Below are 21226 nucleotides of genomic sequence, written 5' to 3'. Positions count from 1 at the left end.
GTAAGACGAGTTGACCTGTTCTGAATTTTACATATTTTAACTTTGTGAAATTATTTGATTTTTTTTAGTACTTTATACCTTTTATAAAGGCAGAATATTTTTTTTTTCTGATATCTCTTGAATTTCACCAGCCATAATCAATCCATCTGCTCTCACCCCTGAAGTCCTGCGGGCCATCATCAGATGATCTTACCAGTTTCTTCTTGCTCTGATCTTGTGCCACATTCTTCATACATCGTGCTACTTTTTTTGACAAAATGGTGTAAAGTGCTTTTTCACAGGGAAAGAAAAAAATACTCCAGAAAACAGACTTCAGAAATTCCCCTGATCACGTTTTAGTCCCCAAAGTCTCATGAATGACTTACATAGTTTACATAGTTTACATAGTTTACATACACTACTTGCAGAAGTATGTGCAATCTGAAGTTATCCCCACATAAAAAGACACATGTGCAAATAGAGAAACGGAGCTGATGCTTTATTATTTATGGCGGAATTTCTGCTCCTCGTTATTTCACTTAATTACCTTAATTAATTGGTTTCATTAAAAGTTAAGACTCTTTGGCTGGACGATAAAACAAGTCCCAGGCTCGCCAATGCGCTTGGCCGGACCACGGCATCAACGTCCATGGTGTAACGTTGGCGCTGCCCGGTGGGAGAGGCAGAGGTTTGGAAAAGCAGGTTCAGACAAGGGCGCCACAAAAAATTTGGATTCGCTCTCTAAGCAACGTAATCTGAAAACCTGGTGATACATCTAGAAACGGATATTTGGAGGGAATTTTTAGATTCTTTCACATTTTTTATGTAATACTACTATTGTTACAGAAAAAAATCTGAAAATTCTACAAAAATTCTACATACGTTTACAGTCATGTCACATGGCGACTTCATCCAGTGGATGTGGCCAGGGGCAGACATACCACTGGTGCAACCTGTGCAGCCGCACAGGGGCCACACAAGGTAGAGGGTTTCACATTCACCTCCAAAGCAGAAAGCTACAGATGCATAAAGGGGTGCATTATTGGACATCAAAAGGGCCCATATACTGTTCTTACACAGGGGCCCTCTTTTTTCTGTGTCTGCCGTTGGATGTGGTGCAATATTAATACACATTCAGATCTACTACTATTAATGGGTAAGAGATGATGCCATGTCTGCATGGCACTGTGCTTTATACATGAGGGAGACGAAAAGACCCTGTATGGGCCCAGACTCATCTGAAATGCAAACACGTCCCAGTCAATGATGGAGACCCTACCCCCTGAGGAAGGACGCACCGAAACGCGCGTCGGGGTGAGCATCACACGCGTTGCAGGAACATTCAGCCAGGAGCCAGCACTATAGGTGTATATCATTATCTGCATATATGAGGATACTTAGCCATGTACATGCATTCAATGTTTAATGTCTATTTTAATTAATGGCTAATATGTCATGTCCATACACTGCTGATTACACTTCTTTATACCTAAGATAGTGCTTTATTTGAGCACAGGTGTATATTATTTTACACTGACATCCTGCCATTGCTGCAGGTTTGACCCATGTATTGATGGGTAGTGCACTGAAATTGCATGTCATTTTTGCTCTGTTCTCCTGTGCAAATTAATGAATCAATGTTTCTAAAGGCATTTTGCATTACAGTGTATGTTCTGTTTTCTTTGTCACCACATACCCTACTTAGTCACAATAAAGGTTATTTTAATTGATTATATATGGCCTCCGTTCTATTATAGGTTGTTTCCATTATATAGGGGAAAGAGTGGAGATTAAACTGCATTACAAACGACCACTTGTGTGACCAGTACTAACACACGCCATTGTCATCCAGTTCAAACCATTTTAGAAAGCAAACCATGTGAAGATGATGTTCCTTATGTTCCTCGCGAAGAATGAAATGTTTCTAAGTCCTACCCAGATGACATCCTATGTTGCAGTGTGTCTAAAGAGATGAAGAGCTGCAGTGCGGATCTCCTTGGTCTTAACACCATAGATTATTGGGTTTAGAGTTGGTGGGATGAGGAGGTAGAGGTTGGACAGAATCACATGGATGTATGGAGGTATATGACCTATTCTATAAGTTAGGAAAGAAAACAGTCCCAAGGTGTAGAACATGAGGATGATACAAATATGAGAAGTACAAGTTCCAAAGGCTTTATTCTTGGCGTTCTTAGAAGAAAGTCTCAAAACTGCCCTCAATATCAAGACATATGATATGGCAATGCATGATATATCAAATACAATGACTATCAAGACCACAGTCAAGCCATAGGCACTGTTGATGGTGGTGTCAGTACAGGCCAACTTCACAACCGCCATGTGGTCACAGTAGGCATGTGGGATGCGATGACTCTGACAGTATGGGAGTCTACTGGCCATCCATGGGCAAGGGGCCACTATGATAGTTCCTCTTATCACCAGGACTACGATCATTTTTCCTATTAATGTGTTGGTTAAAGTACTTACATAGTGAAAGGGATTACAGATAGCGATGTATCTATCAAAGGCCATGGCCAGGAGGACTCCAGACTCTAGTGAGGTGAAGCAGTGGATGAAGAACATCTGTACAAGGCAGGATAAGAAAGGGATCTCCTTCTGATTGAGCCAGAAGATGCAGAGCATTTTCAGGGCAATGGAGCTTGACAGAACCAGATCAGTGAGGGACAAAGTGCAGAGGAAATAATACATGGGACTGTGCAGCCGTGGTTCCATCATGACGAGGAGCAGCATCAGGAGGTTCCCCAGGACCGCTATGACATACATGACAAAGATAGGGATCGATATCCACACATGAGAAGATTCAAAGCCCGGGACCCCCTCCAGGATGAACACGCTTGTATAAATGCCGGAGATATTGATGGACGCCATGATTCAGCCCAGAATTAATATGAAGTCATCCAACCCCTGAGTAGATTCTCCAACACAAATATTAACATTCACATTATTCACTTTTATTCTTTTCGATTTGAAATTGAAATAAAGTTAAAATACAGATCAATAAAAATGATAAAAAATAAAAGATTATTCCAGCCAATCCTCAGTGCCACCTGGATGAATATAAGAAATAATGATAGTTTTATGTTGGTGTCAAGAATGTGAAGACTCTTTGGGCAGAGATTCTTCCCATTTCATAAAATTCTGAGGAGGTTTTATATTTTATGCTTCATATCATGTAGATCCACAATGCTAATAGGTTCCCTCACACTAGCAGATGACAACCCCACACGTAGCCCACACACCTACCACCCTGGATATATTTTCCCCACCACCACATGAATTATTCTCCTGTCCTCTCACTTTCAATGTCCTCCTCACATCAGTCCTCGCCTAGAATGAAACATCCGTGTTATTGACAATAATGAACCATAGATGGTCCCTCCCGTTGCTCTTTGTCCATGGTGAGACTTGGTTGTAGGGGATTAATCGTTCTATTATTTACCTGCTTGCTACAGACGTCTTTCAGCCTCTTAAGGACCCACGTTACTTGGTGATCCGTGATGAAGGTGTATGATTTATAGTATGTACAGCAGTGATGTGAGTGGTGCTGGGCGGAGTCCTTTTGGGTCCAGTCCACTAGAGACACTTTGATTTATTAGGTCAATACCTCAGTTTTACAGTAAATTAATCCCACTGCTGCAGTAAAATCCCGGCGATTTCTAATCAACAACTTGGAAAATGCCTTGAATCCCTCTGCAGGCTGATTTTACCACTGTCATCTACTGTACAACTCAATGACCCATGTTCTATAGATTAATGAGTTTGTCTTGTCACATGATATTGATTATAAGGTAGGATAAATCATCTATATCAGATTAGTAGTGGTCCAACACCTGGCACCACCTCTGATCAGCTGTTATAAGCTGCGGTGGTGGCCACATGTAAACATTGAATGGGGCTCCACCGCATTGCTCCACTCACTATGTAGCAGCCGAGTACTGCAACTCCGCTCCTATTCTCCTGAACCACTGACCGTGGTTGTGTGGCACCCCTGCGGGTTCAGTCGCCACAGAGGTACTGCATCCATGGTGCCTCACTCTCTGGTAAGGAAAGGAGTACAGCCCGGGACCCTAACACCTGCATCCAACACTACACTGCTCCAGGTTGGCTGGAAGGGCAAGATGCACTGTGTTCTGCTGAGCCCTGTCCCTGGCTGTAGTGGAGGGAACAAGAGTGAGGGGGAACCAAGTAGTGGGCGTGGGTGGAGGAAGGAGTTTAGGGGAGCATTTTGTTAGGAGTATAAAAAGGGGATCCATCTTAGTTAGAGTAATCAGTGAGTAGTGAGTCTGAGAGAGAGGAGCAGGTGCTCTGCGGGAGCTCTGCTCCAGAGTAGGCCTAGTCAATGAGGCCCAGCAAAGGAGAGAAGAAGAGGGAAGCAGAGGAGGAAGGCTCCGGTAACTGAAGGGGTACGGAAGGAGCAGGAAGCCACCCGTACGCTCTAATCTGTCGAGTGTCAGAGGGACCAGGTCGCAAGAAGGGAACCGGTCCAGGAGGGAGAGACCCAGCGCGGAAAGTCGGCTGAGGAAAGGAGCATATAGAAAGGGCGTCCCAATATGTACTCTCGAATTGCCGGAGGGACTTCTGAACCCCTGCTTGGTGAACGCAGCGCGACGTGGGAAGCGGTAACCTGTACGGTGTACCCGAGGAACCTAAAAAGAACTGTGAGTAAACTCGGATGACTGCACTCCACTGTCTCTGTCGGTTATTGCTGCTGCGCCATCATCCTTCCTACGCTACAACGCCCTGCATCCCTTCTATCAACTCTGCTGTAAGGTGCCTCAGCGAGGTAGTAATGGGCGAACTGTAGCCCCTGCTCGCTCTGGCACCCCACAGACAATACGTGTCCTCCCTCTGATGTGTGGCTGTGTATGTGGTGCTCTCCACTTACTATCAACCATCCGATCGCGGCTGTCTCCAGGCATTTCTCTTCTGGGACCAGGGCATCAATAAATTCAGAGGACATGAGGTTCTTAACCAGAACTTGGACTTTACTTGGGGAAGAGGAATATGTACAATATTTACAGGCAGATATAATGGATAAGGCCCGACAGGTTATTATCTCCCTCACAGGCAGTGGCAACATCTTCAGCCCTGGTTCCCTCTTTAAGTGAAGCATCTCTGTGACTCTAATCTCTAGCCCAAGAGACTCTTCTGCAATAACAACAGTGCTCCAGATCCGATATCTCCCCCACGTCTTAGCTGGAGTCTTATTTATCTTACTCTGCTACCTGCAGATTAGAAGTGCCCTGGGTCCTCAATACCTCTGTTGAGTTTCTCCGGCCAGCCAACAGGACTCTTGCATAGGGAGACTTTTACACTGGTGATCCCACTGTCTGAGGGTATGGAGCTCCCGTCTACCCTAGCAGCCACCATATAGTCAGGCTACCCGTATGGTTCACTGTCCTATCTCTTACTACTCATCACTTCCTGCTTCTGGAAACTAAGCAGAGATTTTCCTAATGTGCCCACCCTCTGTGGGCTGTCATCACACAGCATTAACCCCATCACTGTCTGTAACACTGCTGGCAGACTCAACCTGACATCTGCACCCAGGACAGTGGCATCTTGTGGCTGGTTACAAGAACTGCAGCCCACAAGGAATTATGCCAGGAACAAGCTCTATAACACTCAAGGCTTGATCAGGGCACTAAGTTCCCCCTCTACTCTACTGACTGGACCACTGAAGCTAACCCCTTAGCTTGGCCTTCTGACAGTCGAGAGAGGTTTAACTACGGGAACACTTTCTTTAACTACTTCAGTGCCAAAAGAAGGCTACGTCCTTCCCCACTATTACACTGCCCCGGGGGCTCGCTCCGCCTGTGGGGAGCAGAAACATCCCAGCTGCCATCACATCACCCTTGGAGGTCTGCAGCGGCGCCGGTAACCATTACCGGAAACCACAGGTGGCGTCACGAGACAAACTGTTAACAAAACACCCCTTTTAAAGAGTGACCCCAGAGGACGGGCCCGGAAGCCGACTGCCGTGACATCCAAAGGAGGTAGAGGCCCGGGTACCGAGTCTCTCCATATATCCCCCTGGGCGAGTCAGTTGTGCCAAATGTCGGACCTCCGCTTGTGTGTGGGATAATAAGATCCTGCTGCAATTAAAATCACCTGTGGCATAGAGATGGAGTGCTCAGTCAAAGCTTATACATAGAAACAGAAAAAAAGGGCCAGCACTTCCAAAACAAGAAATACTGTATGTGTGAACAGGTGCTTACTAGGAGCAGCTACCCCACAACCAGACAGATGTCTCTTAGAGAGGAGTTCACATTGATAGGGTCCTGGTATTTTGAGAAATGCCTTAACGTGGCTTCCAGGTACACATGAATTGGCCAATTTATGCGCTAAGATTTCTCATTTATTTCTATTTTCTACAGCAGTAATGCTATTCACATTTCATATATTTCATGTTCGCATACTTAGAGTTACAGTGTGCTGCTTTGTTTGTTAGTTGTATATGAGGTAGCTGCTCCTAGTAAGCCCCTGTTCACACCTATTTCTTGTTTTGGAAGTATTGGCTATTTTTTTCTGTTTCTATGTAATTTTTCAACTGTGAGAGACAGAATCTAAAAATAAAAACCAGAAAATCACATTGTATGTTTTTGACATAACTAATAGTGATGAGCGAGCGTGCTCTCTACTGCTCGGTACCCGCACTCGGAGAGTACTCCCTGGATGCTCGGGCGGGAGCTCGGGTCTCCTCCCCGCATGTTTGGTGCTGTTTAGACAGTGAATAAACATGCGGGGATTGTCTGCCACTCACTGAAACATCGCAGCCATGTTGGTTGTGACATTACAGTGATTGGCTGGCCGCATAGCATCATCGGGCCTACATCAGACCGGGCGCCGCCATGCTCGTCACAGTCTATCCTTCAGACAGGCAGAGTAGGGAGACGTGCTGCTGAGCTAGGGAGAAAATTGGTGTTTTTTTAGTGAGCTATTAGGTATTCCAGAGCAATATACATCTCAACTAACAGTCCTTCTAAGGACTAATCCACATGCATATCAATCCTGGTGATAGCAGGAGTTAGGCAGGCAGAGTTTGTGGAGAATGTATGGAGCAGAATAGGGTCCATTGCACGTTCTGTCTGCTGCTGTTACTGATATCCGTAGCCTTAGATATCAGGGCTAATATTCTTTTTGCTCTTAATTCTAATTATTTTGTTGAAAAGCAATATAATACACCATTTTCACTGCTCCATTTGCTTGTTAGCAGAATACAGCCAGATGTTTGATTTTAATAGCATTGCTGTATTGTGAAAGCAGAGAAACTTGTTCATCATCAGACGTGATTCGATATTACTGTGGTGATAATAGTGACATTTTTTGGAACGTGCCAAATATTATACTCCATTTAAAGTCGGCCAGTTGTGTGTTGTTCAACCTATTCACACTTGGTTGATGACCGATACCATGCTACAAGGCCACTGCCTAAAACCGTGGTGATCAGACGTGATCCGATATTACTGCGGTAATAATCGTGACATTTTTTGGAGTATGCCAAATATTATACTCCATTTAAAATGGGCAAGGCGCATGGCAAGGGATGGGAAAGTGGTCATGATGGTGATGGTGCATGCTGAGGCCAAGGGCATGGTCAATATGAAACTGTGCCTGCTGAGGGAACACAACAAACACATCATGTCAAACTACCGTCCTGTCCCAATTTCTAGGGGGGCGCAGAATACCTCTCTTGAAGCCAGAGCAGTTTGAAAAGGTTGTTGGTTGGATAGCATATAATTCTTCCAGTCACTTAGCCACCACCACCCTGTCTTCCATGCGGTCCAGTCTCAGTAGCCGTGAGTCTGGACCACATATTCCTCACCCTGATCCTCCTTCCTCCCACCATGCCGAGTGCCCGGAGACAAATGATCCCACACTTGGACACTCCAAAGAGCTGTTCACTTTTCCATTTATAGATTCAGACCTCTCGCCCGGCCCGCTTCAAGCAGGGCAAGAGGAGATAGCATGTAGCGATGCCCAAATAATTGAGCAGACACGGTCACATGAAGGCAACAGTGGGAAAGTGCAATTACTGTCGCAAGAGGTGGGTGATGATGATGTGATGAGACACCATTGCCATCAAGTCAGGAGGAGGCCCAGGGTGCGTATGTGGAAGACAAGGTGGTGGACGATGAAGTCACTGACCCAACCTGGCAAGGTGAAATGCGTAGCGAGGGCAGCAGCACAGAGGGGAAGGAGGCGTAGCACAAAAACAGACAGGAACAAGCAGTGGCAAGCAGTGGGGTGGCCACAGACACAAGGCAGGCAACTGTTCCACGAGACACCAATACGAGGGAAGTTGCCAGTCCAACTGTTAGGTCTTCTCGAGTCTGGATTTTTTTTAAAGACTGTCCAATTAACCCCAAATAGGCCATTTGCAACATCTGCCATGCCAGCATCAGCAGGGGCAGCAAAACTACCAGCCTGACCACCACCAGCATGCTCAGGCACATGACAGCAAAGTACCCGACTTGTTGGGCCAAACGCCAGTGTCCAGAAACAGTGTCTGTGGGTGACACCACTGCCTGTTTCTGTCACGGGTGTGTCAGATGTGACAGACAGTTGCCCTGCAGTTGGTTGCAGAAGATCTTTTCGCTTGGCATTACAGACACCTTCTTAGCTGTTTCACTCTAGGACCAAGCGGCTATCTCCTTCCTGCTAATTGACACCCTGGCCTGGGTGTTTAAATAGTTTCACTTTGCAGCAGAAAGGTGCCGGTGATACTCACATATTTCCTAGTGAATGCTTGGAGCTCTCAGACAGCTATCTTCCTCTGTGGTGCTAGGAGGATGCTTGAAGGATTCTCTCTGAAGTCGGCTAAAGCTAAGCTACTTTCCCCCGTGTTTGTCTCTCTTGTTGTCTTTAGTTGTTAGTGGGGATCGACTAGGGCTCATCCCCCCTTCCCTATCCAGGGCCAAGCATTAGGGAAATACAGGGTTTAGGTTCGGTGCGGCCATTGGTGAGGAACCAATATAGGGACGTCAGTGGAGGCAGGGGGATATCAAATCAGCCTAGGAGGTCTCCACTTCCCTCTTTCCTTAGAGTCTGAGCTCCCTTTTTCCCTTCCCTTTGTGTTGCACTTAGTCTTTCACACACCTTGCGTGACAGTTTCGCTATTGTGCGTGCACACCAATCCCCTGTCCATGGCGTAGGCAAAGATGCCTCCTGCCCTGTCCCTGTTCTTGCACACTTGCAACCACCACCATCAGTAACCATGTCCACGTCCTTGTCCCAGCGCAGTGTTCAGTTGTCCCCACCCCAGTCCTTTGAACACTAGCGCAAATACGCAGCCAACCACCCACAGTCCACAGCACTAAACTGCCAGATTTCTCAAATTCTTGCACTTCAAATGTCGCCTTTTAGGCTCGTGGAGACGGAATCTTTCCGCAACCTCATGGCGGTGGCCGTCCCTTGGTACTCAGTCTCTGCTGCCACTATTTCTCCCGGTGTGCCGACCCCGCCTTACAAGCACATGTCCCAGAACATTTCCCGTGCCCTCAATGATGTAGTTACTGGGAAGGTCCAACTAATCACGGACATGTGGAAAAGTGCTTGTGGCCAAGGATGCTACATCTCACTGATGGCACACTGGGTTAATATAGTGGAAGCGGGAACCCAGTTGGACTGTGGAAGGAACACGTCTTCCCGATGCCGAGGATTGCAGGCCCTGGGTCAATCAGGGTTGCCCGCACATTCTACAGCTCCTTCACCTCCTCCCCCTCTTCAGCCTCCATCTCCTAAATGACCACATCTGTGGGAAGCTGGAAGCACTGCAGCACTGCCTCAGCCAAGCAGCAACAGGATGTGTTGAAGCTAATAAACCGCACAATGCTGCAGAGTTGTTGACAGCTGTAACAGAGCAGGCAGATCTGTGGCTGTCACCGCTGAACCTACAGCCAGACATGGTCTTGTGTGACAATGGACGGAACCTGGTGGCAGCTCTGAAGCTTGGCAATCTAGCACACGTACCATGCCTGGCCCATGTGTTCAACCCAGTGGTTCAGCAGTTTTTCAAAACCTACCCGGATCTGCCTGAGCTGCTTTTGAAAGTACGCTGCATGTGTGCCCATTTCAGAAAATCATTTACAGCTTCCACCGCCTTCGCCGTGCTACAGTAGCGTTTGCAGCTTCCAGCTTACCGACTGGTGTCTGATGTCAACACACATTGGAACTCAACGTTGCATATGTTGTGAAGGAATTGTGAGCAGCAGAGGGCAGTTGTTGAGTACCAGCTTCAACACGCCTGTCGGCATTCAGGTCAGCCACCGCACATAAGAATTGAGGAGTGGGCATGGATGTCTGACATCTGTGTTGTCCTCCAAAACTTTGAGGACTCCACCAAGATATCGAGCAGCGATGATGCCATAATTAGCATCACCATGCCACGTCTCTGTCTACTGAAATGCTCACTGCTCACAATTAAAGAGGAGGCATTGCAGGTGGAAAACGATGAGATGGAGCAAAGAACCATACAGAGTGATGCCACACAGCCCAGCCTCATCTCATCGCAGATTGGGTGATAATGAGGAGGAGAAGGGAGAGGAGGAACAGGAGCTGTTTTCCTGCGCTACAGACGGTACTACCCATACAACAACTGTTCAGCCTGGATGGCCACAGAAGAGGGAGAATGAGGAGGAGGACCAGGAGGAGGAGGATGAGCATGGATAGTCATCCTCTTGGTCAGAACAGGGAAGTCTTGGCTGTTGGCAGTCTGGCACACATGGCTGACCTTATGTTCCGCTGCATTTCCCATGACCCTCGCGTTGTACACATTTTGGGCGACAGTAATTACTGGTTGGTCACACTTCTAGACCCACGCTACAAGAAAAACTTTATATCTCTCCTTCCTATGTCGGAGAGGTCTAATAAAATGTTGCAGTACCAGAAGGCCCTTGTTGCGGAAAAAATTCCCATCTGAAAATGCTGGCGGCAGAGATCACAGTTTGTTGGACAACAAAGGAGTACAGGCGAGGAAGACGCAAATACCATGCAGCAGAAGCAGGGGAACTCTGTCAAAGGTCTGGGACACTTTTCTCAGCCCCTCCCAGTGCCCAGGCCATGATGCTCGGGGTACTCTGACAAGAAGGGAGACGTTTTGTAAGATGCTGAAGGAGTACCTTGCTGACCGTACCAACATCCCCCGTGATTCTTCTGTGCCTTATAACTATTGGGTATCCAACCTGGACACGTGGCATGAACTCCCTCTATGCCTTGGAGATCCTGGCTGCTAGAATTTTGTCAGAGATGGTTTTTAGTGCCACCAGGGGTATTATAACATATATGCAATAACAGTATGGGAGAGCCACTCCTTAATAATGGAAAGGCCAATTCAAATCGATTCTATATTCCACAATATTACCTCTCTTATCTGAAATCTGAGCCATCGCAGTATGGAGAGCGTATTACACCAATCCAGCCAGGTATTATTGCTTTATACTGCGTACTGCTGTTGCTGAAAAAAAAACTATTCTATTCCCTATTGATACCGCTGTTAGCTGCATTTACAATAGGGACAGGTGCAAGGTATCATCATCTGGACATGAGTGTTGCTCATTGTCGTCAAAGACATCTCTTCCACAGTGCATTTATTGATATGGTCCATGCACTCGTTGACCAATTCATAATTTTTAACAGTCATCTGTAATTAGAAAATGATGAAAGCAGACAGGGTTGCTTGTATTCCTTCACAGTTTAGTGGTGCAGCGGACCAAAAAAACCTCTTCGGAGCCATTTAAATTCTATTTTCTATTGTACGATATTACATCTGTTATCTGAGATTCTTGTATGGGTGACCTATAGCAGTTGGGATAGCATCTTACAGGCATCTAGTCAGGGATTATTATACTCCGGGCTGGAAAAAAAAATATTCCCTATCGATAACGCTGGGTTGATGGTATTATCAGCTGGAAATGAGTGTTCATTCTGGATGTGTCTGATGATGTCTCACACACCACATGGTCAGATAAGGTAGTAAAATGTTAAAAATACATTTACTGGTGAATGTATTTTTCATCGTTGAAAGAAATGCAAAAGTGAAAAACGCATCAAAAACGCTACGTGTGAACATAGTCCAAGGTGTGGTGGAGTATTTTTGTTTTTGGTCATTTATTTTGCCTTATATATAAGTCATTACCCTGGAAAGAATGTTTCTTAATACTTTTTCCAGGAAAATCCATTTTTGCTTAGTTTTTGTGTGTTTTATTGTCAGTCAGTAAAAGTGTCTAATACTCTGACAACATTGTTCACAGCAGTGATCTGGGAGTCTGAGATGCTTCCAGGGGTCTTCCCCATGCTGTTCCCATGTCATTTGAGCACTGTTTCCATCGATTTGACCAATTTTTAGGCTGCGTGCCCACGTAGCGTTTTTCAAGCGTTTTTGATGCGGAATTTCCGCAGCGGAAACGCTTGTAAAACGCTTGGTAACCCGCACCCCATGGTCCCCAATGGGATTCCGCAAGTTCTATGCACATGCTGCGGATTTTTCCGCAGCGTTTATGCTGCGTTCAAAAATCCGCAGCATGTCAATTAATTTTGCGTTTCCGCAAGCAGAATTGCCTTTGTCCAATGCATAAAAATCAAGGCAATTCCGCATGTGGAAAACGCGCGATAAACGCGTGCGGAATTCCGCATGCGTTTTTCCGGGAGAGGACTTGCAGAAATGAAGCAGAAATTTTCTGCTTCATTTCTGCAACGTGGGCACATAGCCTTAGGCCCCCTCCAGACCTCCGGGGGGGCCGCCAGAAAAATGCTCGGGTTTCCCATTGACTTAGATTGGGCTCATTACTCGGGTCGAGCACCCGAGCATTACGATTCGCAACGAGCATCTGAACATTTTAGTGCTCGCTCATCACTATTAAATACCTATAAAACCCTGTCCAAATGATGTAATAAAGAGAGATCTTCTTAGATGCTCAATGTATCAGTGTGGCTCTTCTGTGCACGTATTTGGATTTTACAATTTAAGTTGACACAGGCACAACGTCTCAGAACGTCTCACAATACGTCGCGACGACACTGATTTTGACTGTAATGTGGAAATTGAACAAGATGTGAGACATGTGCCTGTAACAACTACTGAAGGCTACCTTGTTAATACAGGCATGGCCCAAACTGTAATATACAAAGAGCATACCAGACACATCTTAGTGCCGTGGTGCACAAAGGCATACCAACTCCAAAACAATATGAAAAATGTACAAGAATCAGGAGTTAACGAGTTTATAAAAAGTAACTTTATTGTATTGCAAATCAAGTGTTATCAGTACATAGAATAAAAAGTGAAAGGATTTAACAGCAATGAAAATACCCAAACGGCTGGGGTTGGGGTTAGGGTTGTGCTAATGTTGGGGTTGGGGTTAGGGTTGGACTTGGGTAGGGTTAGGGTTGGGGTTACGGTTGTTTTTTTTTTTTTTCAAAAGTAATAAAAAAAGATGACGATATGGCAACTAGTATTGAACACAAGTGCTCTGTACTTGAGTTTGCATCAGGTATGCATTGAGTATCGCGGGTGCTCAAGTCTCCGCCCCATATGCTTCGCGGGGATTGCCTGCCATGCACAAGCGATCCCCGCATGTTTTTTTTTTGTGTGTCTAATAACTGTGAAACATGGGGGCAGGGACTCGAGCATTTCACTTGAGCACCTGTGATTCTTGGTGCATACCCGAGTACCCGATGCAAACTCAAGTAGCGAGCACTTGTGCTCAAGACTAATGACAACTTATTCAATATGATGACCTAATGTTATCAAAGTCTGTTTCGTACCTCTGGGTTCAAAATGTTAACTATACCCCTTGATAAAATCCTTGAGGGGTGTAGTTTCCAAAATGAGGTCACTTGTGGGGGGTTTCCACTATTTAGGCACATCAGGGGCTCTCCAAACGCAACATGGCGTCTGCTCTCGATTCCAGACGATTTTGCGTTCAAAAAGTCACACAGTGCTCCTTCCCTTCAGAACTCTACCGTGCGCCCAAACACTGTATTTTCCCCACATATGGGGTATTGGCGTACTCAGGAGAAATTGCACAAAAGTTTTTAGGTTCCATTTTCTCCTTTTACCCTTGTGAAAATAAAAAAATTGGGGCTAAAACATCATTTTTGTGGAAAAAGTTAGATTTTTTTATTTTCACGGCTCCATGTTATAAACTTCTGTAAAGGACTTGGGGGTTCAAGGTGCTCACCACACATCTAGATAAGTTCCCTGAGGGGTCAAGTTTCCAAAATGGTGTCACTTGTGCGGGGTTTCCACTGTTTAGGCACATCAGGGGCACATCCGTTAATTATTCAAGCAAATTTTACAATCAAAAAGTCAAATGGCACTGCTTCCCTTTCAAACTCTGCGCCCAAACAGTGGTTTTCCCCCACATATGGGGTATCTGCTTACTCAGGAGAAATTGCACAACAAACTGCATGGTGCAATTTCTCCTGTTATCCTTATGAAAATGCAGAAGTGGGGGCTGAAAAACATTTTTGTGGGAAAAATGTGAAAATTTTATTTTTACGGCTCAATGTTATAAACTTCTGTGAAGCACCTGGGGGTTCAAGGTACTTACCACACATCTAGATAAGTTCCCTGAGGGGTCTAGTTTCCAAAATGGTGTCACTTGTGGGGGGTTTCCACTGTTTAGGCACATCAGGGGCTCTCCAAATGCAACATGGTGTCCGCTAATTATTCAAGAAAATTTTACATTGAAAAAGTCAAATGGCGCTCCTTCTCTTCCGAGCCCTGCCGTGCGCCCAAACAGTGTTTTTCCCCACATAGGGGGTATCTGCGTGCCCAGGGGAAATTGCACAACAAATTTTGGGGTCCATTTTTTCCAGTTACCCCTGCAAAAATAAAAAAAATTGGGTCTAAAATAACATTTTTGTGAAAAAAAGTTAAATGTTCATTTTATTCTTCCACATTTCAAAAATTCCTGTAAAGCACCTGAAGGGTTAATAAAGTTCTTGAATGTGGTTTTGAGCACCTTGAGGGGTGCAGTTTTTAGAATGGTGTCACTTTTGGGTATTTTCTGTCCTAAAGGTCCCTCAAAGTGACTTTAAATAAGATGTGGTCCCTAAAAAAATGGTTTTGTAAATTTTGCTGGAAAAATGAGAAATCGCTGGTCAACTTTTAACCCTTATAGCTCCCCAATAAAAAAAAAATTTGGTTCCAAAATTGTGCTGATGTAAAGTAGACGTGTGGGAAATGTTATTTATTAACTCTTTTGTGTGACATATCTCTCTGATTTAAGGGCATAAAAATTCAAATTTTGAAAATTGCTAAATTTTCAAAATTTTTTGACAAATTTCCATTTTTTTCACAAATAAACGCAAGTGATATCGAAGAAATTTTACCACAATCATGAAGTACAATATGTCACGAAAAAACAGTCTCAGAATCAGGGGGATCCGTTGAAGCGTTCTAGAGTAATTGCCTCATAAAGTGACAGTGGTCAGAATTGTAAAAATTGGCCTGGCCATTAACGTAAAGGGGTTAAACGCCACAGAGGTCCAGCTCCAAATTAAAGGTAGGAAAAAAATTGTTAAATTATGAAAAATCATGCCAAAATATGTTGCCAAAATTCATGTAAATAGAAATTCAGAGATATTTGAGAGCTTCGCTGATAAGTTTGATTTACCAATTTGGAGAAGAATCAGTTATTTATAAAGTCGCTACCGGTGACTTTTTCCAGCATTCAAAATTTCTTTCGAATCACATACGTTTTTTAATGATACTGATAGATTGAGACATTTGATCAGGTATACGACCAGTGACAGTTGTCCAGACTTTGACAGCCTTAAAAATTAAAACATTGCTAAAAACAAAGGTACGTTCATGTCCACATTTGAACGGTTATATGTAACTCTCATAGAAAATGTCAAATCACAGCCGACGATTAAGACATTTGTGAGCAAGTTTGGATTTTTGGGTCCTGTCAGATGTGCTCTTGTATCACAAATACATTCTTTATTTAAAAGTGTGAAATTGCTTGATATTGCTAGAAAACATCAGAATTGTGAAAGGAAAAGAAATTGCGTTAATTGTATAAAATCAGACAGGAAAAAATCTTATCAAAAGCCGGTATCGACATTTCCTAAATTGAGTTATCCCCGTATTCAAATCTATGAAGGACGTAGAAAATTGCATATTTGTTATAAATCCTATCAAGTGATCCAAAACTTAATTGCTTCCCAGAAAGAGTTAAAAAATAAAAGTTCTGAACTTCCCTCTCTAAAAAGACAAATACCAGAAATTGTCACACAGGGACAGGTGATTTCTGAGAATGATATTCCTAATAACCTGGAATGTAAACTGAAGAGTATTCAATTATCAGTATTCTTCAAAGAATCCTTCTGTTTTAAAATGGCCACAAACAGAACTTTTCAGGACATTTTCGACAAAGAAATAAGATTTGGTTTAGTGATTGGTTAAAAAAATTTAATTATATGTTGTATCAAAGTGTTATACAATGTATTTTGTAGTTATTTGTAGTTATTATCTATATATATAATTGTCTTATTCCGTCTGTCTGTCTGTCCAGGAAATCCCGCGTCGCTCATTGATCCGGCCGCGGCCAATTACCGACGCAGGATTTCAGAAAAAAGATGGCGGCCATTAGCGGCTCATCTGCCGGACGGAGGTCAGCAGAAGTACCCCGACTGGCGGCGCCGCTGACCTCCCGACGGCAAGTGTGAACGGAGGACCGGGGAGCGGCGCCGCTGGTCGGGATGCTTCTGCTGCGAGCAGCCGCTCATCTCCCAGCTGCTCGCAGCGGAAGTACCCGCACAGGCAGCGCCGCTCCCCGGTCCTCGCTAATACGACGCTGATTGGTCGCAGCCGCCGGACTCGACCAATCAGCAATATGGGCAGCAAATTTAAACGCCGCTCTGCTAATTGGTCGTGGCCGCCAGCCGACCGCGACCAATCAGCGAGATTGGCGCCAAATTTAAACACTGCTCTGCTGATCGCGACCAATCAGCATTATTGGCACCAAACTTAAGCATCGCTCTGCTGATTGGTCACGGTCACCGGCCGCGACCACTTTGCTGATTGGTCGCGGTCGCAGGCCGCGACCAATCAGCATTATTGGCGCCAAATTTAAACACCCCTCTGCTGATTGGTCGCGACCGCTGGCGGCGACCAATCTGCATTATTGGCGCCAAATTTAAACACCGCTCTGCTGATTCATCGCGACCGCCAGCCACGACCAATCAGCGATATTGGCGCCACATTTAAACACCGCTCTGCTGATTGGTCGCGACCGCCAGCCACGACCAATCAGCATTATTGGCGCCAAATTTAAACCCCGCTCTGCTGATTGGTCGCGACCGCCGGCCGCGAACAATCAGCGATATTGGCGCCAAATTTAAACACCGTTTTGCTGAGTGGTCGCGCTCGCGACTAATCAGCTATTTTATCGCCAAATTTAAACAAGCTTTCCAGTCCTCACTAACACAGTTCGCTGATTGGTCGCGGCCGCCACCCGCGATCAATCACCGATATTGCCGCCAAATTTAAACACCGTTTTGCTGATTGGTCGCGGTTGCCGGCCGCGACCAATCAGCGATTTTGGCGCCAAATTTAAACAACGTTCTGCTGATTGCGCCCGGTCGGCCGCATACATATTCTAGAATACCCGATGCGTTAGAATCGGGCCACCATCTAGTATAAAGGATAATTGTGTAGTTACATAGTTTTTTGTAAATACATGCAGTTGGGAAAATAAGTATTTGGTCCACTGCCAATTTTGCAAGTTTTCCCACCTACAAAAAATGGAGAGATTTGTAATTTTTACCGTAGGTCACGTCACCTGTGAGAGACAGAATCTAAAAATAAAATCCAGAAAATCACATTGTAGGATTTTTAAACAATTAAATTGCATTTTATTGCATGAAATAAGTATTTGATCACAGACCAACCAGCAAGAATTCTGCCTCTCACAGACCTGTTAGTTTTTCTTTAAGAAGCCTCCTACTCCGCACTCATTACCTGTATTAATTGCACCTGTTTGAACTCATTACCTGTATAAAGGACACCTGTCCAAATACTCAATCAATCACACTCCAACTTCTCCACCATGGCCAAGACCAAAGATCTGTCTAAGGACACCAGGGACAAAATGGTAGACCTACACAAGGCTGGGATGGGCTACAGGACAATAGGCAAACAGCTTGGTTAGAAGGCAACAGCTGTTGGCACAATTATTACAAAATGGAAGAAACACAAGATGACTGTCAATCTTCCTCAGTCTGGGGCTCCATGCAAGATCTCACCTCCTGGAGCAAGGATCGTTCTGATAAAGGTCAGGAATCAGCCCAGAACTACACGGGAGGACCTGGTCAATGACCTGAAGAGAGCTGGGACCACAGTCTCAAGCATTACCGTTAGTAACACACCATGACATCATGGATTAAAATCCTGCAGTGCACGCAAAGTCCCCTTGCTCATGCCAGCACATGTTCAAGCCCGTTTGAAGTTCGGTAATGACCATCTGGATGATCTAGAGGAGAAATGGGAGAAGGTTATGTGGTCAGACTAGACCAAAATAGAACTATTTGATATCAACTCCACTCGCCGTGTTTGGAGGAAGAAGAAAGATAAGTACAAACCCAAGAACACCATCCCAAAGATGAAGCATGGTGGAGGAAATAACATACTTTGGGGTGCTTTTGTGCAAAGGGGACAGGACGACTGCACCGTATTGAAAGGAGGATGGATGGGGTCATGTATCATGAGATTTTGGCCAATAACTTCCCTCAGTAAGAGCATTGAAGATGGATCATGGCTGGGTCTTCCAGCATGACAATGACCCGAAACACACAGCAAGGGCAACTAAGGAGTGGCTTCATAAGAAGCATTTCAAGGTCCTGGAGTGGCCTAGCAAGTCTCAAGACCTGAACCCAATAGAAAATCTTTGGAGGGAGCTGAAACTCAATGTTGCCCAGTGACAGCCCTGAAACCTGAAAGATCTGGAGAAGATCTGTATGGAGGAGGGGGCCAAAATCCCTGCTGCAGTGTGTGCAAACCTGGTCAAGATCTACAGGAAACGTCTGACCTCTGTAATTGCAAACAAAAGTTTCTGGACCAAATATTAAGTTCTGTTTTTCTATTGTATCAAATACTTATTTCATGCAATAAAATGCAAATTAATTATGTAATAATCATATAATGGGACTTTATGGATTTTTTTTAGATTTTGTCTCTCACAGGTGAAGTGACCTACGATAAAAATTACAGACCTCTCCATTCTTTGTAGGTGGGAAAACTTGCAAAAACGGCAGTGAATCAAATACTTATTTTCCCCACTGTTGTGGAGTTGCTGTTTGCGGAGTTATTCCTTTGCATGGTAAGCAGGGGGGTACATAGGAATCATGGGGCCCCATAGCAGAAGTTCTAATTGGGCCCCCCCCCCCAAAAAAAAAGTAAATAATTGTCGGTGTCACAGAAGAGCAGCTCTCACAACTTTCCAGCCTTTACATAGTAATTTTCCACCTGTTGAAGTCCTAGATTTCTTTTTCATTGCCCCATAAAGTGTGATGCCAACAAAAGTGTCCCCAAACACAGTATGATACCCCCATGGTGAATTCCTCCACATTCACAGTATAATGACCCTATTGTACCCCACCTCAACTTCCAAGGCAAAGTATGATGACCCCAACACAGTATGATCCCCCAACTGTGACCCCCACACAGCCCTCCATGCAGTATAATGGGCCTACATGCAATATAATGGCCCCACACCTCTCCACACTCCACAGAGTATAATGCACTCGCCATGGTCCTCCATACAGTATAAGGCACTCGCCATGATCGTCCATACAGTATAAGGCACTCGCCATGGTCCTCCATACAGTATAAGGCACTCGCCATGGTCCTCCACACAGTATAATGCACTCGCCATGATCCTCCATACAGTATAATGAACTCGCCATGGTCCTCCATACAGTATAAGGCACTCGCCATGGTCCTCCACACAGTATAATGCACTTGCCATGATCCTCCACTCAGTATAATGCACTCACCATGGTCCTCCACACAGTATAATGCTCTCGCCATGGTCCTCCACACAGTATAAGGCATTCCCTATAGTCCTCCATACCAGGGCTGTGGAGTCGGTAAGCTAAACCTCCGACTCCGACTCCTCAATTTCCATGACACTGACTCCAACTCCGACTCCACGACTCCGACTCCCTCATACCCGGCTCATGTGTAAGTGATAAATTTACTGTAGCACAGATTCATCTCAGCTAAAAGTCCAGACCCTGAGATCAGGAATAGGACGGACATTTATAGGACATTTCATAACTTTCCCCAATTCTTATGAAAAAATATTCCCCACAAACTGCATTGAACGACTGCACCCAATGTATTATATATTTTAGGAGTCTGAGTTGGTCCATTTTATACCGACTTTGACTCCACCAAAATGGGCTCCGAAGCCCTGCTCCATACAGTATACTGCACTCCTTATAGTCCTCCATATAGTATACTGCACTTCCCATAGTCCTCCATACAGTATAATGCTCTCGCCATGGTCCTCCATACAGTATAATGCACTCCCCATAGTCCTCCATACAGTATACTGCACTCCCCATAGTCCTCCATACAGTATAATGCACCCCCATGGTGCTTCATGCAGTATAATGTAGCCTCATGGTCCTCAATGTTGTATAATGCACCCCCATGGTCCTCCATGTAGTATAATGCACCCCCATGGATCTACATTCAGTATGATGCACCCCCCTTCTCCTCCATGCAGTATAATGCACCCCCTGGTCCTCCATGCAGTATAATGCAGTCCTCATACTGTATTATGGCCATCGGTCAAATAAATACAATATTCACCTCTCCTGGTTTCAGCCGATGCTCCAGTCCCCTCAGTGTGCAGTGTGAAGTGCTGGACATCTCAGAGCAGCGAGCGCTCTTTAATGACACCATACATCGAGTAAGAATAATGGGAATGGAAACGTCTTCTGACGCTCCCTCCTCCATCATCATTGCTCTCACTGGGCCCCCCCTCCTCCGACTGTCAGCGCGAGCAATGATGATGGACGAGGGAGCATCAGAAGACGTTTCCATTCCCATTATTCTATGCGGGAGAGCGGCTGGACAGTGCGGGTGCTACCAGGCGGAAGCAGGGCCCAGTGAGGTGCGGCTCATGGGTCCCATAGCAGTTGTGTGGCCTGCCGCCATTGGCGGTACACCACTACATATATGCACACACATATATATATTTATACACAC

The 21226-nt window shown here is 45.1% G+C and overlaps 1 protein-coding gene across 1 annotated transcript; it reads right to left on the bottom strand.

The window, feature by feature from the left end:
- Positions 1–1926: 1926 nt before the first annotated feature.
- LOC141243266 (olfactory receptor 52P1-like) lies at positions 1927–2880 on the bottom strand. Its single transcript, XM_073668915.1, has one exon. It carries the CDS (start codon positions 2866–2868, stop codon positions 1927–1929), a length of 942 nt encoding a protein of 313 aa, XP_073525016.1. The 5' UTR covers positions 2869–2880.
- Between the last annotated feature and the right edge of the window lie 18346 nt (positions 2881–21226).

This window comes from Phyllobates terribilis, unplaced genomic scaffold (genome assembly GCF_046119375.1).
Source record: "Phyllobates terribilis strain yellow unplaced genomic scaffold, ASM4611937v1 Scaffold_2__4_contigs__length_985480577, whole genome shotgun sequence".
NCBI classification, from domain to species: Eukaryota; Metazoa; Chordata; class Amphibia; order Anura; family Dendrobatidae; genus Phyllobates; species Phyllobates terribilis.
Note: the sequence above shows the minus strand (reverse complement) of the source record. Positions and strands in the feature narration are given on the sequence as shown.

Bases quoted from the DNA above. Each gene is read 5' to 3' on its own strand.
- LOC141243266 (XM_073668915.1), bottom strand. From the start codon at position 2,868: ATGGCGTCCATCAATATCTCCGGCATTTATACAAGCGTGTTCATCCTG.